Source organism: Podarcis raffonei, chromosome Z (genome assembly GCF_027172205.1).
Source record: "Podarcis raffonei isolate rPodRaf1 chromosome Z, rPodRaf1.pri, whole genome shotgun sequence".
Taxonomy (NCBI): Eukaryota; Metazoa; Chordata; class Lepidosauria; order Squamata; family Lacertidae; genus Podarcis; species Podarcis raffonei.
Window position 1 is genome coordinate 47629865 of NC_070621.1, and position 24198 is coordinate 47654062.

At 47.2% G+C, this 24198-nt stretch overlaps 1 protein-coding gene across 10 annotated transcripts in view; it reads left to right on the forward strand.

Annotated features, from left to right (window-relative positions):
- DLG3 (discs large MAGUK scaffold protein 3) overlaps positions 1 to 24198 on the forward strand; it is a 110253-nt gene that overhangs the window by 44789 nt on the left and 41266 nt on the right. For 9 of the 10 annotated variants that reach the window (XM_053373182.1, XM_053373177.1, XM_053373174.1 and 6 more), the window contains 7 exons: positions 10796 to 10849; positions 13256 to 13306; positions 14018 to 14142; positions 16197 to 16366; positions 17905 to 18041; positions 18753 to 18897; positions 20573 to 20732. In XM_053373182.1, the coding sequence (XP_053229157.1) occupies positions 10796 to 10849; positions 13256 to 13306; positions 14018 to 14142; positions 16197 to 16366; positions 17905 to 18041; positions 18753 to 18897; positions 20573 to 20732 (842 nt within the window). Of the gene's footprint in view, positions 1 to 10795; positions 10850 to 13255; positions 13307 to 14017; positions 14143 to 16196; positions 16367 to 17904; positions 18042 to 18752; positions 18898 to 20572; positions 20733 to 24198 lie in introns of those variants that run through there. The other variant, XM_053373183.1, reaches the window with a different exon arrangement.

Genomic DNA, 24198 nt, shown 5'->3' on the forward strand with positions numbered 1-24198 from the left:
AGCTTTAAAAGAGAATTAGACAAATTCATGCAGGAGGAGGAGGAGGAGGAGGAGGTTATCACAGGTACTAAACACAATAGCTATTTCTGCCACCACTGTCAGAGGCAGTATGCCTGTGAACACCAGTTGCTAGGAATCACATCTGGGAAGAACTTTGCTGCACTCCAGTCCTGCTTGTGAGCTTCCCATTGGCACCTGCTGGACAGTGTTCATTTGGTCTGGCAGATCTCTTCTTATTGACAGCTCTTCAAAACCTCAAGAATCAGGCTTCAGAATACCTGGACAGGGTTGGGGCTTTGAAAAGATATGGTGTTTTTTTTGGTTTTTTAAAAAATCACACTTGTGGTGTGTTCTAGAAAAGTTTATGTTGCAATTGTAATATTCACCAGATCCACAAGAGGCAGAGCAATAGCAAATTGTTGATTTTTAACAGCTGAGGGGGGACTTGAGGCTGTTATTTGAGTTGGTGTCATGGGCTGGTTGGATGCAGAGGAATAGTGGGAGGAACCAGCTGGTGAACAACAAAGGCAAGAAGGCTCAGAGCCCAGGGAGTGGTGTTGGGAAGACAATAAGTGGTAAGAGGAAGAAGACAGGGAAGATGGGGTGTTGGAAGCTGAAGAGGTTTAGTGAGCAGGGAGAGTCTGTGCCAGAGAGAAGTCCAGAATCAGAGGCAGAAGTGGAGGCTGAAGAGGAGGGGGACCAAGAAGCAGAGATGAGTTAAGCTGGTGAAGAGACACAGGTGTCTCCCCCTCCTACGATGATGAGCTCCATCTTGTTTTCCAGAACCAGAAGAGACAGGAAAAGAGTGGCGGGAGAGGTTGGCTTCACGCACACAGGTGCCATTTCTGATTGCTTAGGGAAAGCCCTGAAGAGGAGAGGATTTAGACAGCTGGGAAGGATTTAGGAAGCAGGGACTTTCAGTCTCAGCAACTGATTTTCCTAGAGGAAGATCACCAGGAATGAGCTGCTCTGCTCATTAACTAAGTCTGTGGAGATCATGTTTTTGCTAATAAAGAGCTATCTCCATCTTTGTACTGTGTGATTACTGACCAGCACTCTCTTGTGACAGTTGGTAACCTAAGGGAAGTTGATTGTGTCAGGGGCAGGACTGAACCCAGATCTTCAATTTCCAAAACTATGTCCATCCACAGACCTCACTAGTGCAGAACATTTGTTCTGCACTAGCAAAGATTGATCCTTCTCTCAGGAACCCCCTGCCTGTTGATATTAGGCAGGTACCTTTACCATGTGTTTCTCAGTGCAAACTCATTAGTTAACTCAGCCTTTGCCAATCTGTTGCCCTCTGATCTTTTTGGCTGCAGCTCCCATAGCCCCCAACAAGTGCTGTCTTGATGAAGTCTGATAAATAATGTATTTGTGTAGGCTGTTCTGCAATCTTTGCTACAATTACTGGTCAATAGTCCTGTTTTTCTGAGTAAAATGCTTTTCGCTGAGAGTGTCTGCCATTATAGCTACTTCTTTATAATCGATGGTTGTTTTGATGTTGGAATTTTGAACTAGGTAAATGTTTCTGAACCCTAAATAGGCATTGGTCACAGGCAGAGTGTTCCTTGACCTTCCTTCCTGCGTTTGCTTTCCCAGAAACATGCCTTGGTCTCTAGGTGGCACAATTAGGCACTTTGTCGTGGGTGAGAGCAGTAAATGGAGCATTCTAGGAAAGCCCGAGAGACCAGCTGGTTATTTGACATATCCCTTTGGAGTTGACCCTGGCTTTCTCTTTTATTTTTCTGCTGAGGCTCTGTAGTTCTTTTTTCTCCATGCATGGTTTTTGAAAGCTGCCATAGAGCACAGCATAATACATTTTTATTCCTTTTAGTGCTTTTGGAGGTCATGTGTTCCCAGCACAATTTCCTTTCTCAGAATCTTCTTCGGTATCTCTATATCCTGGTAAAAACACAGTGCCCTCCACCCTCAGCACCCTAACCAGCAATTAGTCTGCCGTGCGTCTTCTTGAATCTTGCTTGCGCTAATGCCCATTTTTTTCCATTTTCATGTTTATCCCACTCTTCTTCCAACAAACTCAGGACTGTATGTACTGGGGTGTGGGGCCAACTCTCCCATCATTGCCCAGCCAGCATGGCCACTGGTCAAGAATTATGGGAGTTTTAGGCAGCAAACACACCATGCATTTAAAGCGTGCACCCACCCACCCACCCTGAAAAACTGTAATTTGTTAAGGGTTATGGGAATTGTAGCTCTGTGAAGGGTAAACTACAGTTCCCAGTATTCTTTGTGAAAATGTGTGTTAAATGTATCATGTGTACACATGTGGAGTCCAGCAATATATGGAGGGCAATTGGCTCTCCACCTGCCCCCATTTTATTCTTACAACAACCCTGTTAGGTAGGCTAATCTGAGAGTGTGTGACTGGCCCAAGATCATGCAGTAGCTTTGTGGCTGAGTCGGAGTTCGAACCTGAGTCTCTCTGATGACAAATGTTAGTTGTTTGGTTTGGCATTTGTACTCCACCCCTCTGTGAAATACCCAAGGCGGCATACAACCCTGAGCAAAATGACACACCACAATGGCTTCCCATTCATGACTCACTTCATGGGGTTTGCTTTTAAATGCTATCAGTAGGGCTGTATTTCTACTTATGAAATCATCACATGCTTCTCAGGCATGGTAAGAATCTTCCTCGGTTAATTGTATCCTCTGTGGGTATTCCCGCCCCCCAACATGTAAATCTCCACCCATAATGAATTTCACTGTATTACAGGAGTGGGGAACCTGTGGTCCTCCAGTCGTTGGACTACAACTCCCATCACCCCTGACCATTGGCTGTGAGGGCTGGGGGCTGATGGGAGTTTGGAGTCCAGCAACACCTGGAGCTCACCAGGCGCTCTATCTTTGCTGTACCATTTTGTACACTTGGCAGCCTTCTCAGGGAGCTGTATGGTTCCTAGCTGGGATGGTTTAGTTGGTCGAGCATGAGGCTCTTAATCTCAGGGTTGTGGGTTTGAGCCCCACATTGGGCAAAAGATTCCTGCACTGCGATACCCTCCAATATTTTTCTGATGAAAATAAGGACGTCCTATTCCATAACAACAACAATAATATTTATACCCCACCCATCTCACTGGGTTGTCCCAGCCACTCTGGGCAGCTTCCAACATATTTAAAAACATAAGAAAACATTAAACATTAAACATTAAACATTAAAAAACTTCCTTATACAGGGCTGCTTTCAGATGGCTTGGGGGTCCGATAACTCCATACCCTCCAACATCTCTCCTTAGGGACGTCCTAAGGAAAAGCAGGACATTCTGGGATCAAATCAGAAACTGGGACGGCTTCTGTAGATCCAGGACTGTCCCTGGAAAATAGGGACACTTGGAGGGTCTGTTTTGCAGGGGGTTGAACTAGATGATCCTTATGGTCCCTTCCAACTCTGCAATTCTATGATTCTATTATATGTGCTACATCGGGGTGGGGGGACATTTTTCATCCCGAGGGCTGCATTTCCTCCTTGGCAATCTTCTGAGGGCCATTTGTCTGTAGTAGGGAGGGAGGAATCAAAAGTGGGAGGAGCAATGAATACTTATTTCACCTTTGCGCATTAGTCTTGCATCTCAAAGCAATATCAGAGATGGAGGCCACATTCTTGCCAATAGAAAATGCTCTGGGTGCAAACCAGGACCTGTGAAGGGTGTGGTCTGAGGAGAGTTCCAAGCATCAGATAAAGAGATATGAGGGGCCAATGGCGTAGCGTGGGTTGTCAGCACTCGGGACAAGGCAAGTAATTTGTGCCCCCTAACCCGTGGATTTGCGCCCCCAACCTGTGGATTTGCGCCCCCTAACCCTAACCCCCAGATGTTGCACCCGGTGCGGCCAGCCCCCCCTGCACCCCCCACGCTACGCCACTGTGAGGGGCTGCATTTTGCCCCTGGGTCTTAGGCACCTGCCCCCTATGCTGCTTTCCCTCAAGTGCCCCAGGCTGCGAAGGGTCATTCCAAAACCTTAATCCTATTCTTTCGTTTAGATAGTGTTCCCCACCCTGCCCCCATTTCCCAGGTTCAGTGTCATTTGCAGATCCATGTTTTCATGGCTCCATCCCCTTTTCTTAAAACTGGCCTTGATACAGACCCAGCCATCTTTTCATATTACACTAAGGATATTCATGGCCACTTTCTAGCCTAATCCTGTCAACAGTAAACCCTACTGAATCCCAGAGAGATGTGCTTCCAAGTAAGCAAGCTTAGGATAGTAGAGCTGCTGCCTTTACTTTTCTCCATGCACACACACACACAGAGAGACAGAGAGAAGAAAACAGTGTGGAACTGTGACAGGATCTTAAAGAGCAGACTTGCTGGATCAGGCCAGCGTCCATCTGTCCAGTGTCCTACAGCCAGATGCCTCTGGAAACTCCCCAGCAGGTTAAGGAGGTGATGGCCTTCTTCTCTTCCTGGCTGCCAGCATTTGGCAGTCAGGGCTACAATTGCTTCTCAGCATGAAGCTTCTGCTTGTTCCACTATTGTGGCAAAAAGCTGTGGAGAGATGCATTTTCTCCGAGAGCTTCTGCCCTCTGCTGCTGTCCTGCCAGATTCACCTTTGATCATTCCTTGGCTTCCCCCACCCATACCTTTGCTCAACTCCCCCAGTCTGCTGTTGGTGTGACACAACTCTTCTTTGTGCAACTGGGGCTGGAACCGTGTTTCTGTTTCTGCCTCCTGGCTTTGGACGTCAGGTGACAGCAGAGAACCAGTCTGGTGCATCTTACTGATATATAAACAGACCCTCAGCCTTTGTTCTGTCACCTTTCTCATATATATCTCCCCTCTCCCCACCTTCTGAAGGGAGCCAGTGTGAGGCAGTGGTTAGAGTGTTGGACTTGGACCAGGGTGGCCTGGGTTCCAATCCCCTCCATGAACCATGAAGCTCACAGGTGACCTTGCACCATTCATTGTTTGACAACCCAAAAAGTGTCTCATACCTTTATCACTGTGCTCTGCAGGAGACGGTGTCCTGCAGATACCAGCTTATCAGGAGGTCCATTCCTTGCAGTATATGAATTGAGCTTTTCATGTAACTTCATTCACATTTTGGAACTGCCTCCATTGCCTTTTCAAAGTCTGTTTAAGATGTCCCCCTTTCAACAAGTCTTCCAAGTGGTGCTTGCTATTGTGGCCGTTTCCTCAATTAGTATCTGTCTTGGATTTGAAATTGTTTTTATATGGGTCACTCTTTTAACTCTGTGGGTGGGAGTATAATGGTTTTAGATGTGCTATTGAACTTTTTATGTACGTACGTATGCATTTGCTTCATAAAATTTATATGCAAACAAAACAACAACAACCTTGAAACATACAAGTTTAAAATACTAAAACAGATTAAAATTCACACCAGCTTTTCTGGGTAGGCTTGACTAAACTTGGTTTTCCCCAGGAAGAAGGAAAGAATGCAGTGAAGGCACCTGCTTGATCTCAAGAGGGGGGGAGTTCCAGTGTGTAGGTGCTGCCACACCAAACAATTGAGTTCCTGCAAATGCAGAATGGGCTTTATGTAGCACTTGAAGTTGTGGCAACTCCGCTGACTAAAACCATTGAGTGGGTATGTGTGAGTCAAGGCGATCTTGTAGGTAAACTGGTCCCAAGTTGTTAAGGACTTAAAATACTAACAGTAACACCTTGAACTTGGCCCAGTAGCAAAACGGCAACCAGTGCAGATCTCTGAGCACAGGTGACAAGGCCTGACTTCTGTCAGCAATCATGTTGCAGCATTCTGCACTAACTCCAACTTCTGGATCAAGCATGAGGGAAGCCCCGTGGAGAATGCATTGCAGTAATCTAGTCTTGAGATAACTAATGCATGAAGTATTGTGGCAAGGCTATTCCATTGTAGGTATGTTCGCGGCTGCCAAACCAGCTGTAGTTGGTAAAAGGCAGTACAGTGGTACCTCTGGATGCGATCGGGATCCGTTCCGGAGCCCCATTCGCATCCTGAGCAGAATGCAACCCACATCTGCGCGTGTGCGGGTCGTGATTGGCCGCTTCTGCGCATGCGTGTGACATCATTTTGAGCGTCTGCGCATGTGCGAGTGGCGAAATCCGGAAGTAACCTGTTCCGTTACTTCCAGGTTGCCATGAATGCAACCTGAAAACGCTCAACCTGAAGCGTCTCTAACCCGAGGTATGACTGTACTAGCCATTGATGCTACCTGAGCCCCCAGTGACTGAGCTGGATCCAGAAGTGCCCCAAACTACGAGCCTGTTCTTTCAGGGGCAGAGCAACCTCATCCAGGGTGGATAACTGACCAGTTTCTCAGACAGAGGAGCTACTCATCCCACAGTGCCTCCACCTTGCCAGGATCCAAGCTCAGCTTGTTTTTCTTCATCCATTTCCCCATTGTATCCAGGCTGCATGGCCCATCCTGATTCAGTTGTTATGGAGAAATAGAGCTGAGTGCCATCTGCATTTCCCCCAAGCCCCTAATGATTTCTCACAACAGATATTAAATAGCACTGGAGTTAAGATAGCCTCCTGTGGCACCCCATAGCATAGCGACCAGGGGGCAGAAAGGCACTCTCCCAACGCTGTATGATTGGAATCGCTGTAGTACGGTGCCCCCAAGTTCTCATTCCCTGCAACTGGTCCAGGAGAATGCTGACGAGAGATCAAGAAGCAGGAACAAGGTCACACTCCCCCATTTCCCACTCTCTGCAAAGGTTCTGAACCCAGATTGGAATGGATCTAAATAATCTGTGTGTCCTCCAAGAACGTATGCAATTGCTTTACATACGGCTTTATTGTGTTTGTAAAGTGTTTTGAGTTGCTGCATGGGAAGCAATTCATACATGAAATAAACCATGGCAATAGCAATTACCTAACCAACATCTCAGGGATGTTGTAAGGATAAATTGGAGTTGAGGGTAGGGGTGCAGCTGTACACACCACCCTTGAGCTCCTCCAAGGAAAATCAGGATACAAATATAGTAAATAAATAATTTAGGTGGGTGGGTGGTGACTAGACAGAGCCTTTTTGGTTATGGCACCATATCTTTGGAAAGCTCTCCCAGGGAGACCTACCTAGCATGTACTCTGATGCTTTTTAAGGCATCTGGACCTTTTAAAAATCTGGTCTTATCCTAACTCTAGTTTTAATGCTGGATACCCACTTCTCTTCTTGTTATATCTGGTTCCAGGTTTCTTTCTGTTCCTGTTTTTTCTTTCTTTCCTTTTTTACATTTGCCAACTGGGAAACATAGGAAGGTACCTTATGGCAGATCAGCTTGTTTGTCCATCTGCAACTGATACTATTGCCATTGTCATCTTAAATCTGGAAATGGTGGGGATTGAACCTGGGACCTTCTGCATTCCAAGCAAGGGTTCCGCCACAAAGCAATGGTCCTTGAAGTTTCTTTGAGAAAGAAAGGTGGTTATGCAATGTGTCAATTAAAGAAATAAACTAAGGTCCTCCCTCTGTGCCATCAGACCAGTGTCTCCCTATATGCTTAATGGTCTCTCAGTGGCCAGCTTCCAATTCACCAGCCCAACACATGCCAACTGTTCAGAGATGCTGGGGACGGATAGCTTGGTCACATTGCTTATTGCTTCCCCTTCCTGATTCCTCTGCTTATCCTTCCCCTATTGTGTTTTTCTTGCCCCTTCTCTCATGGCCCGTTGCCCCCTGAAGCATCCCTCCCCATTTTTTATGTGAGCTCAGAATCCCCTAGAAGCTTTCCCCGGTCTGCAACTTCTTCACAGCCGCACCAGGGACATTCTGCCCATTCGGCTGGAAACCAGGCTGGGATGGGGAGCTCTTCAGGGTCCTGAGTGCTGCCTTGAGCATCTCAGGGAGATTGAATGAGCAACAAGAATGGGAGGCAGTGGCCTGGATGGAAGGGATGTGACAAGGCCTTTCAGCAGCACACGGCTCAGTCCTCAGGGACCAACCTGTTCCCCCTTGGGCAGGGAAAATCTCTTCTGATAGCTGGAAGAATTCAGGGCAGCATTCATTAGCCAGCCTCTTGCCGTCTGAATGGCAGTGGCCATATTACTCTCACACACACCCAGCAGGCATGCGTACATCCTGGCTGTGTTCTTTGGAGGTGCTTGGGCCTCTTCCAGCCACTCCCCTTCTGTGCATGTTAAAACTCCATTGCCCTGGCTTTTGGCAATGTCGATCATGCCAAAATCAGGGGCAGCTTATTTTGTTCTCGGGAATGCTCTTGCCCCACGAAGCTGCTTTATATGGAGCCCAATTCAAGGTGCAGACAATAGAAATCACATCTCCTTCCTTAATACCCTATTAGGTACTAATGCAAGTGGAGGCATCTCTCTTAATTGTTCCTTTTCAAAAATATGTTTGCATTTTTGCATTTTACAACATTTCAACAACAAAAATTAAATCGAAACAAATGCAACCTGCATTTTCTTCAACTCCCCCCCTGCAATCCTTTACTTTATATCGTAATCTTACTGCATAACCAATTCAAACCTATTTACAAATTTACGTTATTTCTTACTGCTCGTGTTTAGGTCAATCCTGCTAACGTTCTAAAATTGTTTACCATTTGTCTTCATATATTCAACAATTTCCCCCCATTCTGCTAAAAAAAAGTCTCTCATTTTGATCTCTTATTCTTCTGGTAAGTTTTGTCATCTCTGCTTAATCCATCAGTTTTAAATGTCGATTGTCTTTCGTTGGAACTGCTTTTTCTTTCCATTTTTATGCAAATACCAGTTGGCAGCCCGCTCTTAGTTGTTCCACTTCTCTCATAATCTGGGGGGGGGGGGGCTGCCTAGGAGAGAGAATGTCCTGTGGCAGCCCCAAAGATGTGGATCCCCAATGCCCTTGGCACCTCCGCTAGGTGTCTTGGGTGGGTGCTGAAGGCTCACCTATTAGCCCTGGCTTTTGAGATGTATATCTTTAGGACCTACCTTTCTCTGTGGTTGTAAGGTGTTTCTACAATATTTTAATATTGTGAAGTGTTCTTAATAATGTGTAACATGTAATTATTGTAACCCATCCACTTTAAGGTGAAAGGCAGGTTGTTGTTGTTGTTGTTGTTGTTGTTGTTAATAATAGTAATAATAATAATAATAATAATAATAATAATAATAATAATAATAATGGCTTTGATAGGCAGTGGCTCTCACTGTTAGAGAAAGGTCTTCTTCATCACTTCCCAGCTGGTCCTGGAGGCTTGATCTTCTGCTTGCAAAGTTAACCTCTTAACCACTGAGCAAGCCTCCCTCCTCTTACCTTCAGCAGGTTCTTGTGCTGAACAGCTCCCAATTGCTTAATCAGAAGAGAGATGTAGCCCTGGGTTGGGGCAGGGATTTTGTGAACAGGGGTTTACAATCCCAAGTGGGTTTTGGGTGGGCGGGCGGAGGTCAGACTTGCATTGTACTCAACTGCCTGTGGTTTTAAGAAGGCCATGAACGTGTTTTAATATTTGCCAGCTTTTTGATCCACTAGGTGTGGAGAGCTGGAAATTTTCTTTTCGTTTTTTACAATTACTATTAAAAACTGGCTTGTGTCCTATTTATTATATACGTTTAGTATTTCAATAATGCATGTTTAAATGTGCTTTTAAATTGCTCTTTGAACTGTTTTTTTAAAAAAAAATACAGTTGCTTGGAATGACTGGAAAGCAGGGCTAGAAATTCAGAAATAAATGCCAAATCATTTTTTAATTCTGTTGTTGTTGTTGCAAAAACATTACCCTACACAGTACAGGATTCAACTTTCTCTCTCTCTCTCTTTGTCTCTTTTCCATGAGATACCTTACATTTGCTTTAGAAGGGGAGGAGGGTAAATTGGCTCAGCACATGCATTGTATGTGAAAGGTGTTATATCCAGCTACCTGCACCAGCAGTGCTTGTTGCAGTTATCATTATTACGATTGATGCAATAATTGATTGCCTTTCACACCCCATGTCTCAAGACAATGTACAAAATGCAGTAAAAAGCAGCATAAAAAGCAGTTAAAAACACAGAGCAGAGATCTTTTCATCCAGCCAAGGCAGCTTTTTGGAGCAAAAATATATTCAGTTGTTTCTGGGAAATGCAGGAACGCTGTTCCATAGAACGGGAGCATGTTTGCAGCCCTGCTCTGGGTTACAAGGACCTTTGGTAACAAATCCAACAAGAATCACTGCCTGGGGCTGGAGAACTAGCAGTCAAAGTAAACCTGCCTTCTTCAACCTGGTGCCCTCCAGCTTTTTGGACTACAATTCCCATCATCCCCAGCCAGCATGACTGATGGGTGTGGTTGTCCAAAATGGCCAAGCTGGTTGGGGATGATGGGAGTTGTAGTCAGACAAATATCTGAAGGCCCTCAGTTGAAGAACGTGGGGTAAGGCGGTTCCTTAGAATCCATATCCGGAAAGCTTTCGGTTGGTTCCTAAGAGGCAGGGTAATTGCTGGACTGAGGGAAAAAGGTGGATTGATTTCCTGCTGTTGCACAATAGAGAAGCTGGGGGAATTTGCTTCCTGGGGAGAACTGTAGATGGGAATGTGGCTTTTCTGGTGGGGGCAGATTGAGTGGTTGCAGGAAGCCATTCTGGGAAGGGAGGGCCTGGGTTGATTTGGTTGAAGGGATGTAGCTTAGTGGTGGATCACCTGCCTTCAAAAGTTCTCATATTCAATCCCTGGCAAGGCTGGGAGAGAACCCTTCCTGAAACTCTGGAGAGCTGCTGCCTGCCAGTGCAGACAACCGTGGGCTAGATGGACCTGCAGCTGGGCTCAGTATAAGGCAGCGCTTCCTGTATTCTTATCATGGGAATTTAAATGAACAACCGTGGCTTTTTCTTTTTGTCTCTCTTTCAGGCCAGCCCCTCGCCCATTATTGTGAACACAGAAACCCTGGAGCCTGCCCTCTCTGTAAGTCTGCGTCTTTTCTTGTGCGTTTTGTGCCTTGTCCACAGGGTCCTACAATGTCCTGTGAAGGGAAGGAAATTTCTCTCTCTTGCCAACAGTGGTGTGGGGCTCATTGCCGAAGGTGAAATTAGGCTTTATTTCGCCCAGGTCAAACACCCACTTCAGCACACACACCCAAGACACATTTGCCTACACCCACACCCACACAGGCTGCACTCGGGGCAAAAACCAGGCTAGTCCCCCCTTCCCCGTAGCTAGGGCACAGCTCATCGCACAAATCCTGTCTCACAACTCCAAGGCATGGAGAACTTAGCATTCCTGGGTGTGTCTTCCCATATCACTTCTAGATATGGAGTGACCACAATGTGTCAAGAATCTGTGTTATGCATGTGTTAAAAGAAAATAAAAACAGGACTGGGCACTCCTGACAAATTCCACCTGGAAATTCTAGAATATTCTGTTTGCTGGCCACAGAAATCTGTTGCCTTTGGGACATAAAACTCCCAGCTTTTTCTCTGGTTTTGGTGAGTGAGATTAGGGATGGGCGTTTTAGTTTCTCTCATTCTCATTTTTCCAATCTTGAGTTCAGTTCTCTTAGAAACAGTTTTAAAAGGAAATTATTAACACATTTTAGTAAGCATTTTTCCAAAAAAATTGTATGTAGTTTTGCCTAATGTACACATTTTTTTGTATAGCAGTTTCCCCTGTCACAATGCATTTTTGTACATTATCTTCACTAATATATGCATTTTTATGCACGCTTTGCCCCAGTGTATGCATTTTTGGGTGCACCTTACTTGGCTAGAGAACTGCGCTGCAAAATTTGGGAAAGAGGATGCCTGTGTTTCAGGATGCATATTTTTTTCCCAAAAAGTACAAATTTGTAAGGTTTGCCTTTAAATGTGAACTGAATCTAATTTCTCCCAGGTACACTCTGCATTTCAGTGCCCTTCAAAATTGCTGCTTTCCCCCACCTGCTTCCGCTGGTCCCTGGTCTCTGTCCTCCCCAGCCCATCTGTCCCGGCCCTTCTCTGCTGATCTAGAAAGCAGAATAAGCGGTGCAAGTTGTGGTTATGTGCAGAATTTTTGTTTAGTTAATGCAGAAGCTGCATCATGCTCCTCTCCCTGGCAGGGGAGGTATATTTGTGCAGAGCCTGCAAAATTCAGAATTGGACTTTTCATGGCCATTTAGTCACGACAATCAGTAGTCCTTTGAGGATGTAATGATGCAACAAAATGAGAACCCCAAAAAGGAACTTGAAGTGGGAGTGAATTGGAATGGGGTTGTCAAAGGAGGGATTTAATAATCCAACTTGTTTGAACCCTAATAGCCCTTTTTTAGGGAAATTCAGATAAATCAAAACAAAACATTTAGATGTGCTGTCTCTTCTAATGTGTTGGATTAATAAATATCTCTTTTGGTTTTCCCCCTTAGCTTCCAGTGCATTTGAATATGTCCCATCCACTTCTTAGCTTCTTGCTGAGGCTGTTAGGATATTCTTCAGGTCTCTCCTTCTGCCTCACCCAGAGTTCCACTTTAAAATACAAGTGTGTCTGAGCACCGGGATTTTGTTTTTTGTGTTTTTTCGCCCCGATGCACCTGCTCTTTACCACTGAATCAGAGCAAACAGCAAATCTGTGGAAAATCTGGATTGTTGTTTATTCCGATTCAGTGTTAAATGGGGGGTTTTCCTGGGGAAAGTAATGTGGGGGGGGGAGTGCTCAGATGCAGCACTTCAAAGCACAGACCCGTGTCTAGAAAGTGTTAGGCAAAAGGTAAGTGTGGATGAGCCCTTACAATTAGGACATACAGTGGTACCTTGGTTTAATAACAGCTTAGTTTATGAACAACTTGGATTAAGAATGCTGCAAACTCGAAAGTAGGTGTTTTGGTTTGTGAACTTTGCCTTGAGTCCCCCACTGCTATGTATGGGAAAGCACACCTTGGTTTAAGAATGCTTTGGTTTAAGAACGGACTTCCTGAATGGATTAAGTTCGTAAACCAAGGTACCACTGTATATTTGTGAAGGGAGGGAGCCTTGTGCCAGAAAATCCTGTGTCCCAGAAATTGTATCTAATCACAATAATAATCCCATGCCAAGACAGCTTCTATATGGTTTACAAGTATAAAATCAATTATAAGCTATCCACACATAATTAAAGATCACAAAAAAACAATTCCATAAAAAATATCAAAAACATCCATAATTAAAACTTGCAGTAAAAAAGGCTTTTAAAAAGCACAACAATTAAAAAGGCAATTAAAAAAATTAGGTCAGGAAGTTCAAGTCTAGGGAAATGCTTCTGCAAACAGGTGTGTCTGCAAGGGTGAGTGGAACGCCAGTACTGATTTGGGGCATCTCATATTTCAGCATCTGTTTGTTAAACTTTTCCTATTTGTTTCCCCAGGTGAATGGCAGTGACGGGATGTTCAAGTATGAAGAGATTGTCCTGGAAAGGGTGAGTGAGAGCCAGTGGACCCTTGCCATGGATGTGGTGCCAGGGCTAGCGCTACTTGTCTCTGGACTATATTGGGCTTTGTTAGTCCTCCCACGCAGGCACATGCATCCTGGCTCTGTAGGTACAAGGATGGGGAGCACAGAGAGAAAAAGGCAGCCTTTCCCCAACCTGGTGCTCTCCAGATGTTTTGGACTACAATTCCCATCAGATTGGATGGCTGACTGTGGTTGATTGAAGTTGTAGTTCAAAACATTTGGACAACACCACGTTGGGGAGGGCTGGGCAAGGGGATCTAACATGCGTGTTCCCTTTTTCCTCTTTCCACTGTTGTGGTCTTGGAAACCAGAGCTTATGGTATCGAGAACTGACCCAGCTATATGTGGTAGGACTGTGCTTTTCAACAGAGGCTAGGAGATTTTTTCATTTTCCACATCAGGATACTGGCAGACTTCAAGTTTTACATTCATGTCCATGATTACTTTCTGTTGAATAAACCTTCAGTGCCCTTGAATTGCTGTATTGTTCTAATTATCGTTAGCATATAAGCTCCGCCTGGGTAGCTCAGTTGGTTAGAGCATGGTGCTGATAACACCAAAGTTTCAGGTTGGATCCCTGCATTGCAAGCGGTTGGACTAGGTGATTCTCAGGGTCCCTGCCAACTCTATGATTCATCCCATTTATTTATTCCTTCTTTTTTTTAACACTTGTCAGGGAAATTCTGGCCTTGGATTTAGCATTGCTGGAGGGATCGATAATCCACACATTCCTGATGACCCTGGCATTTTCATAACCAAGATCATCCCAGGTGGAGCAGCTGCCATGGATGGGCGTCTGGGGTGAGTGTCCTGCCATAGGGTGGATCCTGAGCCTTGGGGGGGGGGGAGGGAAGCAGGTACAGATAAGGAACCTAAAATGAGATGTTTGTTGATGAACTGTGTGTGTGTGTGCGCGTGCCGTAAAAACAAAGCAAATTAAAAAGTGTGTCTTAGACTCTCTATAGATACTCACAGCTATTCATTCAGCCATTTCCTGACTGTTAATGCACGGTCGTACCACTCAGACCATTTTTAGATTGTGTTTTTTGTATATGCATGTTTTGTTTCAGTGTACGCTTAACACAAAGTTGCCAACATGGCACCTGTGGGCTCAAGGGCGCCCATGAGGTCTTCCTCTGGTGCCCATGAAACCTCTGAGCCTCCTCACTCACCTCATCCTTGGTCATGAGGTAGAGAGGATGGCTGCCTTTTTCTCTCTTGAGAAGCACATACAGCTGCAGGAGGAATTTGGAAGGGTGACGCTCTTCCCAACTTCCTCTTTCAGCTCTATGTGCTTTTCAAGGTTGAAGTTAATTCTACTGGATCTGACTTTTGCCCAGATCCCTTGGGAAAAGGAAGCGTTTCCATGCATGCCCTCTCTCTTTCTCAGAGATGGTCCTCGTCTAGAGAAGCCGAAGAGAAGTGATCAGAAGTGGGGTGGCACCCACTGCAGCTGCTCAAAAGTCCAAAAGTGCCCATTTTAACATGTTGATTTAACCACTTCGAGATTCTTTTTCGTTCTTTCTTTCGATATTTTATTAGAATTTCACTTATAAAAAAGTGATGAAAACAAAAAAAAGAAAGGAAAACGTGAATGGAAATAAAAATAAAAGAAAAATACTCAATTACATTTCCATACATTAATATACAAATGTTTATAGCATTATTATTATTATTTAAATACTAATTTTATTAGTAACTGCATATATTCAGTGTAAAGTCGTTCTAGATATCATTTTATTTATGCAAAGAAAGTCTGTGTCTATAAGCGATCCATTCATAAGTTTCTAATATTGTCATGTTGTCAAGTCATTGATTAAGGGGAATCATATTTCTATTCTTCCAGTTCATCAGTATTAGTCTTTTAGCAACCATTAGGGCACGTAGAGCCCATTTTTGCTGTCACATTGTCACTTTCCATACAGTAGGTATATAGTTCAAAATAATATTCACTTCTGAAAGTCTTAAATTTTTCCATAGCATCTTATTTATACAGTCCAGCACTCTTTCCTAAAACTTAGTAAGTATGTGGCATTGTAAAAACGTTTGTTTTCAAGAATCATTATCCATATTACATCTCTAGCAAAGGCCTACATTAGATAGCCCTTTCTTCTACAGGCATAAGGGAGTCCAACAAATTCCGAATAATATTTTCTGCTACATAAGTCTTAATATAATCAATACATCTGCTCCCAAAGCTAAAACAATTTCCCATTTTCTGGTTCATAGTAAACATTTGAATTCTTTATTCTAGTCTTTTTTAAAACTCTGCATATCAGAATTTATTTATTCATAATAAATATCCATCAAAAGTAATCCTGGCTTTTTACCTTCAAATGAATTATCCAATTGCTCCAATATTTCAGGGTTCTCTTAAGCCGAGAAGGCTCCCGGACCAAACAAGAGTTATTAAAAGGAGTTACAACTGCAGGTATTGCCATTGGGCCACAACTGGCAGATGATATTTTCTCTTAATGCACCATAAGTATAACGTTTGATTTCTTCATCTATCAGTTGGCCCAAGGTCAATACCCATACCCTCATCCAGCTTTTCCATATTGCCATATTTTCCACCCCCACCACACCAATTTTAAAAACAGGATTTCCCCCAGAAAATTGATTGAATTTTACAAAGTAAAATGAGGACACAGCAGGAGGTAAGGGTGGAGGGTTTGGGGTGGTTGATCACCTTGGGCCCTGCACCTGCCCATCTTAGGGCATTCTGCTGGGGAACCACTAAGGAGCGATTGAGGGCCGTTTTCTTTAAAATATTTATATACATACTTATGCTAGCCCTCCGGAGTTCTCCCCTCCCTCACCATCTCCTCTTTGGCTGTTCTGCCCCTGTGGCGCAGGGTGAACGACTGTGTCCTGAGAGTGAACGAGGTCGATGTTTCCGAGGTCGTGCACAGCAAGGCCGTGGAGGCCCTGAAGGAAGCGGGGCCTGTGGTGAGGCTCCTGGTGCGGAGAAGGCAGCCCCCACCAGAGACCATCATGGAGGTCAACCTGATGAAAGGACCCAAAGGTGACTGCCCTGGGTGTGGGCCCTGCTGGCAGTCATGTGCTAGCATGGATCTGGGGCTGTTGCTTCCCGGCTGGTGGATAAACCTGGAGGCCAGTGGTCTCTAGGCCCCTGTCGCGAAGTTGGGCTGCGGCCAGGAGCCAAGCAGGGGTCAGTGCTGGGTGGATCCAAACACCCAGGTGGGTTTGTCCCAGTTGTCCAGGGCAAAGTGGGGTGGTTGGAGCAAGAGCTGCTGAGGTCAAAGGGAAAGGGCCGTGGCTCAGTAGTGAAGCATCAGCTTTGCATACACAAGGTCCTGGTCTCAAGCCCAAGTGGGGTTGGGAGACATTTCCTGGCTCAAATCCTGGTGAGATCCTGCCAGGTAGCATAGTGACAATACCGGGCAAGAGGGACCCATGGTCCAACCTGGTGTAAGGCAGCTTCCTGTGGAAAGGCCTATGGCTCACTGCTGGAGCCCATGTCTGTGCAGAAGGTCCCAGGTTCAATCCCCAACATGGCCAGGTAGGACTGGGGAGAGACTCCCTGCCTGCCTGCTGCTGGTTGATGTAGAGACAGTGCTGTACAAGAGGGCCTGACTCAGTATAAGGCAACCTCCTTATACTCAGAGAGTGAGGCTGGTCCAGGGAAAGACTAGAGATTGCTCAAAGACACTGGCGGGGATCGTGCGGAAGCTGGTGCTCCTTCTGTGGTGAAGGAGCAGCAGTCCAGGGGCAGGTTCCATCTTACCTGTGCAATCAAGAGCCAGATTCTGCTGCTGAGAAGGAGGTCTCCAGCAGGCTGTCAACAGAGGCACAGACCATCTCTTGGGCCTCCAGAAGGTCATGGCCCTGACTCAGCTCCTTAGGGTTGGATATTGGCAAACTTCCTTTTGATGTAGCAAGGTTCTGTGGCTTTTAGTAGGTGACAGAGCCCACCGGAGAGAGGGGCCAGGGACACAGGTCCCACCACCCCTGTCCCTTGCTCCTCCTCAGCAAACCCTCCAACCCAATGCCTGCAACCTGCTCCTCTAAGAGTCTAGAATTCAGCGACCCAGAAACTCACTTTTTTGCTCTCTCGCCCACCTATTGCTTACTAGTCTTTTTTTTTTTAAGGAAAGGATAGAAATGTGAAAAACTGGGGAGGGATGGTGGGCCTAGGGGCAGTAGCCTGGGAGGAAAAAAAACACCCCAGAGATTTTATACCAGATTACATACCAGACTATAAAAATGAACTAAACAAATTAATGGAGCATCAAGCTATCAATGGCTACTAGCCAGGGTGATTGTGCTCTGCCTCCACAGTTGGAGGTGTTAATGCTTCTGAATACCAGTTGCTGGAACCTGCAAGAGGAGAGATTGCTGCTGCACCCAGATCCTGCTTTCATGTTCCCCACAGGCATCTGGGTTCCCACTGTGAGAACAGGATCCTGGACTTGATGGGCCCCTTGCCTAAGCCAGCATCCAGGCTCTCCTAATGTTCTTACGTGGCCCATGGCAGGCAGATCTCTCCACATCCCAGCGCAGCCATCGCAGAGCTCCCTAACCCCACCTCCTTCTCCCCAGGGTTGGGCTTCAGCATCGCCGGGGGTCTCGGGAACCAGCACATCCCTGGAGACAACAGCATTTACATCACCAAGATCATAGAAGGTGGTGCGGCTCAGAAAGATGGGCGGCTGCAGATTGGCGACCGACTGCTAGCAGTGAGCACCCGACTTGTTTTCTTCGAAGCGTTGGGATGGGTGACAGCATGGATGGCGTCAACTCTCGGTGCAAGGGAGCTGGATGCTGGGCAGTGCCTGCCAATTGTGTGGCCACCCCAAAGCATTTTGCGGCTTGGCATGGCTTCTTAGAAGCATCCGTTCGTTTACTGTGGGAAGGCAGCTAGATGATCTGATCCCGGCAGGCCTCTGATTAGGTTTTTCATTCACAATGGAACACTCATGCTCAGAGGCAGTCTATCTCTGCCGAACTGGGAATGTAAAACTGGGGAGACCTGCGGCCCTTCAGGCCCATCCAATTGCTAGCTGCAGGAAGCAGCATGGGGGGGCAGGTGCCCCTCCTAGTCAAGTAAATAAATAAAAACAATTGCATCACAGATAACTCAGTTCTGCCCTCGCCCAACATAAAGCCTATCCCCCACAACATAAACCCTGGCTACGCCCATGGGAAGTAGGATACTGGAGTCGTTTTGTTATGTTTGTCATTGGCCGTGATAGGGATGGAGCACCCATGCTCAGAGGCAGTCAGACACTACTGCAGTTGGGCACTGTGGGATGCATGTGATTTAGCAAGGTTCTTCTCATTGGCCCATCTCAGTTGGCTCAGTCTGTCAGATCTGCAACACTTCTGGCCTATAGACAAGCCTCTGGCTGTTTTCTCTCTCCTGCCCCTGCCATACCCACTCTCTCCAGGTGAACAACACCAACCTGCAAGATGTCCGACATGAGGAGGCCGTGGCTGCACTGAAGAACACTTCGGACATGGTGTACCTGAAGGTGGCCAAGCCAGGCAGCTCCCACCTCAATGACATGTATGCGCCACCTGACTACGCCAGCAGTACGTACCTGCCCTCCCCTGCCTCCTGCTCCTGGGGTGGGAGTCAGAGCTCAGTGGAAGAGAAGCTATTTTGCATGTAGGGTGTCATGAGCCCTGTGGAGGTATTCTGGAGTGGGTGTTTGGATCAGAAAGAAGGGGGGAGCTGGGAACTGGTGGTCCTGTGCATGGTCCCAGTGGGTTGGGACAGGTTCTGCCAGGGCATCAGGAAGCCCCAGAGCTGGAGGAGAAGGAGGAGGTGGTTGTGGAACCAGAAAGTGTGGGATCAGTTCCCATGGAGAGTCCCAGCGGGCTGTCAAAGTGTCAGGAGCAAGTCAGTAATAAATCACACAGAGTAAGTGAACTCTTTATTAGTAACAAGATCTGCTCAGGCCTAATGAGCACAGCAACTCTTCTTGGTAGGTCTTGCCCCGCTTTCCCACAGCTGTCTACGTCTCCCCCTTCCCAAGCAATCTGAGACTCCCAATGCCTTGTCTCTCTTTGCTCCACCCTCTTCATACCTCTGTGGGTTCTGGGAGACCAGGTGGGAGGGGAGCTAGTCACAGCAGGAGGGGGAGACACCCTGGCTTCTTCACCAGCCTGATTCATCTTTGCCTCTTGGCCCTCCTCCTCTCCAGCCTCTGCTTCTGCCACACTCTCCCAGCTCACTAAGCCCTGTTACCTCTTCAGCTACTGACATCCCCTCTTCCCAGTCTTCTCCCTCTTCTCTCTCTGACCACTCATCCTTGTCCTATCTGAGCCTTCTTCCTTTGGAGGTTCCTCAACTGGTGCCTCCCACCATTCCTCTGTGTGCAACTAGTCTGTGACACAAGGGGAGGTTTTGCTTCTGTGCTGTCAGACACTTCCAGTAAGGCCCCTCCTGTACTGGGATTGTCTCTGGCCCCTCCTCCTATCAGCAAACCTTTGCCCTTAGAGGAGGTGCTGGACAGGACCAGCCCACCCATGAGGCAAGTTGAATCATTGCCTCGAGCAGCAGGAGCCACGGGGACAACAGATCCGGCCTCAGCTGCCAAAATGTATTGGGTCAGTTCTTGCACCAGAGAACATGTCAGGCGCTGAGTTACTGCTTCCCACCCCCCACACAGACCCAAGAGGAGAAGGCAAGGAAAAAGGTGGGGGGGCAGATTTCATCCCACTCTTGACCTCACAGGCACCAGGGGGAATTTATGGTCCTGGGGCACTGAGGGGGAGAAAGATGGGGTGCTCTCTGGAGTATCCCTTAGCCTAGAGGTGGAGAACATCTAGACCTCTCCATCTGGACTGTGGGATTCTAGCTAAGCCACACAACTGCTCTTCAGGACGTACCTCTCACCAGATCTGCTCAGCAGCCAGCTTGAATGCCTTTGCCTGCCTGGAACTTACCCATGAACTGTGGAAATACAGACTCATAGGATTGTAGAGTTGGAGGAATGTCTCTTCCTTGCCTGGATGGCAATAGAGATAGGAGTGCATGGGAAGCCTTTCTGGTGACTGCCATGTAACCTACTGCACAAAGGTCATTCTGCCCACTTTTCCCTTCTGGTCCACGGCTGCCATGTGGGCCTCAGAAGGCTCCCCACCTGGGGTCAGGGCCTTGGCTCTAAACAAGGGTCCCCACCCCACACCTCAGCCCTACCACAGCCCTGCCTCAGCCCCCTTGGTTCTGCCTCACTGATGCCTCTTCTTTGTGTCTCCTTAGCTTTCTCTGCCTTGGCTGACAACCACATAAGCCATAACCCTGGCCTGGGCTACCTTGGAGGAATGGAGAGCAAGCCAGCTTACCCTGCTCCGCCCCAGGTCGCGCCTGCCCGCTACTCCCCTGTGCCACGCCATATGATTGGGGATGAGGACTTCACCAGGTGAGCAAGAACCCCCTTCCCCACCTCCTCTGCCTCTCCCTTGGAAGAACCTGGTAGTTCATCTCTAAAGAACATGGGTATAACTTCCTCTCCGATAGACGTTTGTAGGGCCAGTTCCATTCCAGCTGATTTGGCAGCCATCGAGGCCTGCAGAGTCCTGCCCCATTTGCTAACCTCCTTTTTCTTGTTGCTTCTCCCATGAGTTCAGGCAGCTGTGGGGCATGACTGGGGATGTGGGGTGGCTGTATGGCTTCCAGAAATGTGGGTCTCCAAAATGGAGAGTGTGGGGTGAGGCTCAGTATCCTTTACCATTGAGAAAAGAAAAATCAGAATCCTGCACCAGAAAAGGTGGATTCTGTGGACTGGGTGTATTATGCAAATTGAGCAAAGCTGCGTGATCTTCTGCTGTGTAATTGTCATGGAGGACAGACAAGACATTAAAGGTCCAGCCCCAAAGTGCTGGAAGTCTTCTTCAACCGCTTCATCATCATGTTTGAAAAATGGGGATGTGGATGAGGAAAACAACTATTTTTCATGCTCCTAGTACTTAATGCACATTGCTGCAGCATTCCTCCCAAAAACCTTGCAAGTCAGGGCAGCCCTGTAACCTGCTTTCCCCCAGCATTGTTGGAAATCAAATTGTTGGGGCAAAGGCCTGTACCGGTACTTTGAAAGTGCTGATGAATGGCTGGTTGCCGGGGTTTCCAAAGCCCCGTGCGGGGCTTTTGCAGGTGCCTGCAAACCTCCGTTTGGCTCATTATGTCATCAGGTCTAAGGCAGGTAGGTGTGACTTGGCCGAAATGGCCTTGCAGCACAGGTGGGGAGTATTTGTGGGTCGTATTAGGTTTCCCACAGTTGGATTATGCAGATTACTGAGGTGATGCATTTGAAAACACTTTACACAGTTGAGAAGGCACTTTTTAATTGCTAAACAGAATGATAGTGGTGATACTAGCCATGGTAGCTAAGCCCTTCCTCCATGGTCAGGGCCAGTATTGCTTCTGAATATCAGTTCCCACAGCAGGGAAGAGTGCTGCTTTGCTCGGGTCCTGCTCGGGGTTTTCCACAGTCATCTGGTGGCCACTGTGAGAACTGGATGCTGAGCCATTGATCCTTTCTTATCTGCTTATGATAAGGGCAAAACTGTTTGTTTGCTAAAGTATTTACATGCTGCTTTCCCCAAAAAGTTCCAAGCAGTTTTACAGTAACAAAGGTACACCAGCCAACATTTTATTGCACCCTGCTGTGTGCCAGACACTGCTTTGTACCCAGAAGGGACAGAGGCTCTTCTTCTGAGGGCTAACAGTCCTCTAGAGGGGATGGGCAAGACCATGACTGTCTGTGAAGATAAGCAGGTGGGGACTCACTATGGAGAGTGGTTCAGTAAAGTGGGGACTTTCTCCTCAGTCTTAGCGCTCTCCTTGTACAACTCAGCAGGGCGGAAGATGGAAACAAAACTAAAATTTGTTGGCTCTGGGCTCTGCTTGTCACTGGTTCTGCCTCTGTCTGCTCTTGGCCTCCCTGTTTTCTGCCCAGCGATGGGCATCAGCCATCGCTGCTTATTCCATGACAGGGAAAAGCCCTGAAAAGTGTTGGAGGGCATGACCTCCTTGACTCCAGATCCATTATTTTATTCCAAAGCCACATGACTGTACAGATTGCTATTGGCCACACGAGGGCACCGTGAAACTTCCTGGCTAGGAAGAAAAGGGGTCTGTGCCTTGTAGTGACCCTCGGGAGCCTTGGTTTGGGTCAGGGATCCTCACCAGGAAGCAAGAGGGTTGTTTACAGTTTAGAGGTGGGAGAAACAAAAGATTCCCAAACCCAAGAATGTGAGAATGGAGGGGGGCTGGCCCCCAAAATGCACCCTTTTGCTTGGTGGACCAACAATTCTGTGTGTACACGCACATGCATACGCACACATGCACACACACCCTAGACCCTGAGCAGGCTTCATTTCTGACAAGATCACCTTGCATTCAACCACCCAGATTAGAAGGCAGTGTGGTTATCTGTCTAGCACTAGAGAATTCTATCCCTTCAGTATTATTGTGCATTAATGACACTGGCTGGAGCCATATTGGGCCATCCAGCTCAATATTATCTACAGCAGGTATGGGGAACTTTTGACCTTCCAGATGTTGCTGAACTACAACTGCTGCCATCCCTGCCCATTGGCCATGCCTGCTGGGGCTGATGGGAGCTGCAATTCAGCAACATCTGCAGGACCAAAGGTTTGCACCCCCCACCTCCATGTCTGGTATACATGAAGCAGGAGTCAGTCTCCTGGATTTCAGGTGCAGTCTCACCCGACCACACCTGGAGATGCGAGGGTAATGAACATGGGACCTTTTGCAAGCAAACTGTGTGCTCTGTCACTCAGCCACAACCCTTCATGGCATTAAGAGTAGACTCAGTGAAATATACTCGGAGTCCTGCAGTGATTTCATGCTCTTTATTGCAGCTTGTAAAACAGTGATTGAATTGCCCCCCAAACCTCAGGCTTTTATATACATTATTTACACAATGAGTCCCATCTGATTGGCTGATTCTGCTTCCCTCCTGGAGCCTGATTGGTCTTCTCCTGCAGGCCAATCAGTTGTTGCATTCTAGGATCCTACCTGCCTACTGTTGCTACTGGGCCATCCCCGCCACACCTAGTCCAGGACCCGGGAGATGACCCTGTCCTTCATGGAGTGGCATGCTACTTCCGGCGCCTGAAGCTGTTCCAAGCTCATGACGTCATGTGCAGGTGCTGGGTCGGGGCCGGTCTCAGGTAGTGGCAGTCTGTTGAGGGCGCCCGCATGGCCCATCGCCTTCCCGGGCCAGTGGACCCTTTTATACTGGTAGCCGGTGAGGAAAATCAACCACCTGAGGACGCAGGGTGGCAGTACTTGAGGGATGTGCTTCTCGGGGGCGAGTAGGCCAAGCAGCAACTTGTGGTTGGTCACCACAGTAAAGGGGCACCCATACAAGAAATTGTGAAATTTCTTTACTCCCTTCACGATTGCCAGGCCCTCTTTGTCTATTTGCAAATAGTTCCTCTTGGCTGTGGAGAGGGTCTGGAAAAAGTAAGCCATCGGCACCTCTCTTCCATCCAGAAGTTGGTGGCCTAGGATGGCGCCAACGCCATAGGACGAGGCGTTGCATGCCAGCATCACCAGCAACCTCTCATCAAAGTGCGCTAGGACTGAGTTCGAGACGAGCAGGTCTTTGACTGCTTGGAACACGGCCTCCTGGCGCTGTCCCCACACCCATGGGGCCCACTTGTCTAGCAGTCTGTGTAGGGGCTCCATTACCACTGCCTTGTGGGGTAAGAAGGCATGGTAAAAGTTCAATAGTCCCAAGAAGGCCTTGAGTTCCACCTTACCCTTAGGTACCAGGGCATCAAAATAGCCTGCACCTTGTCCCCGGTCGGGTGGACTCCGTCTGCATCCACTGTAAATGCTAGAAAATTCACCTGTTG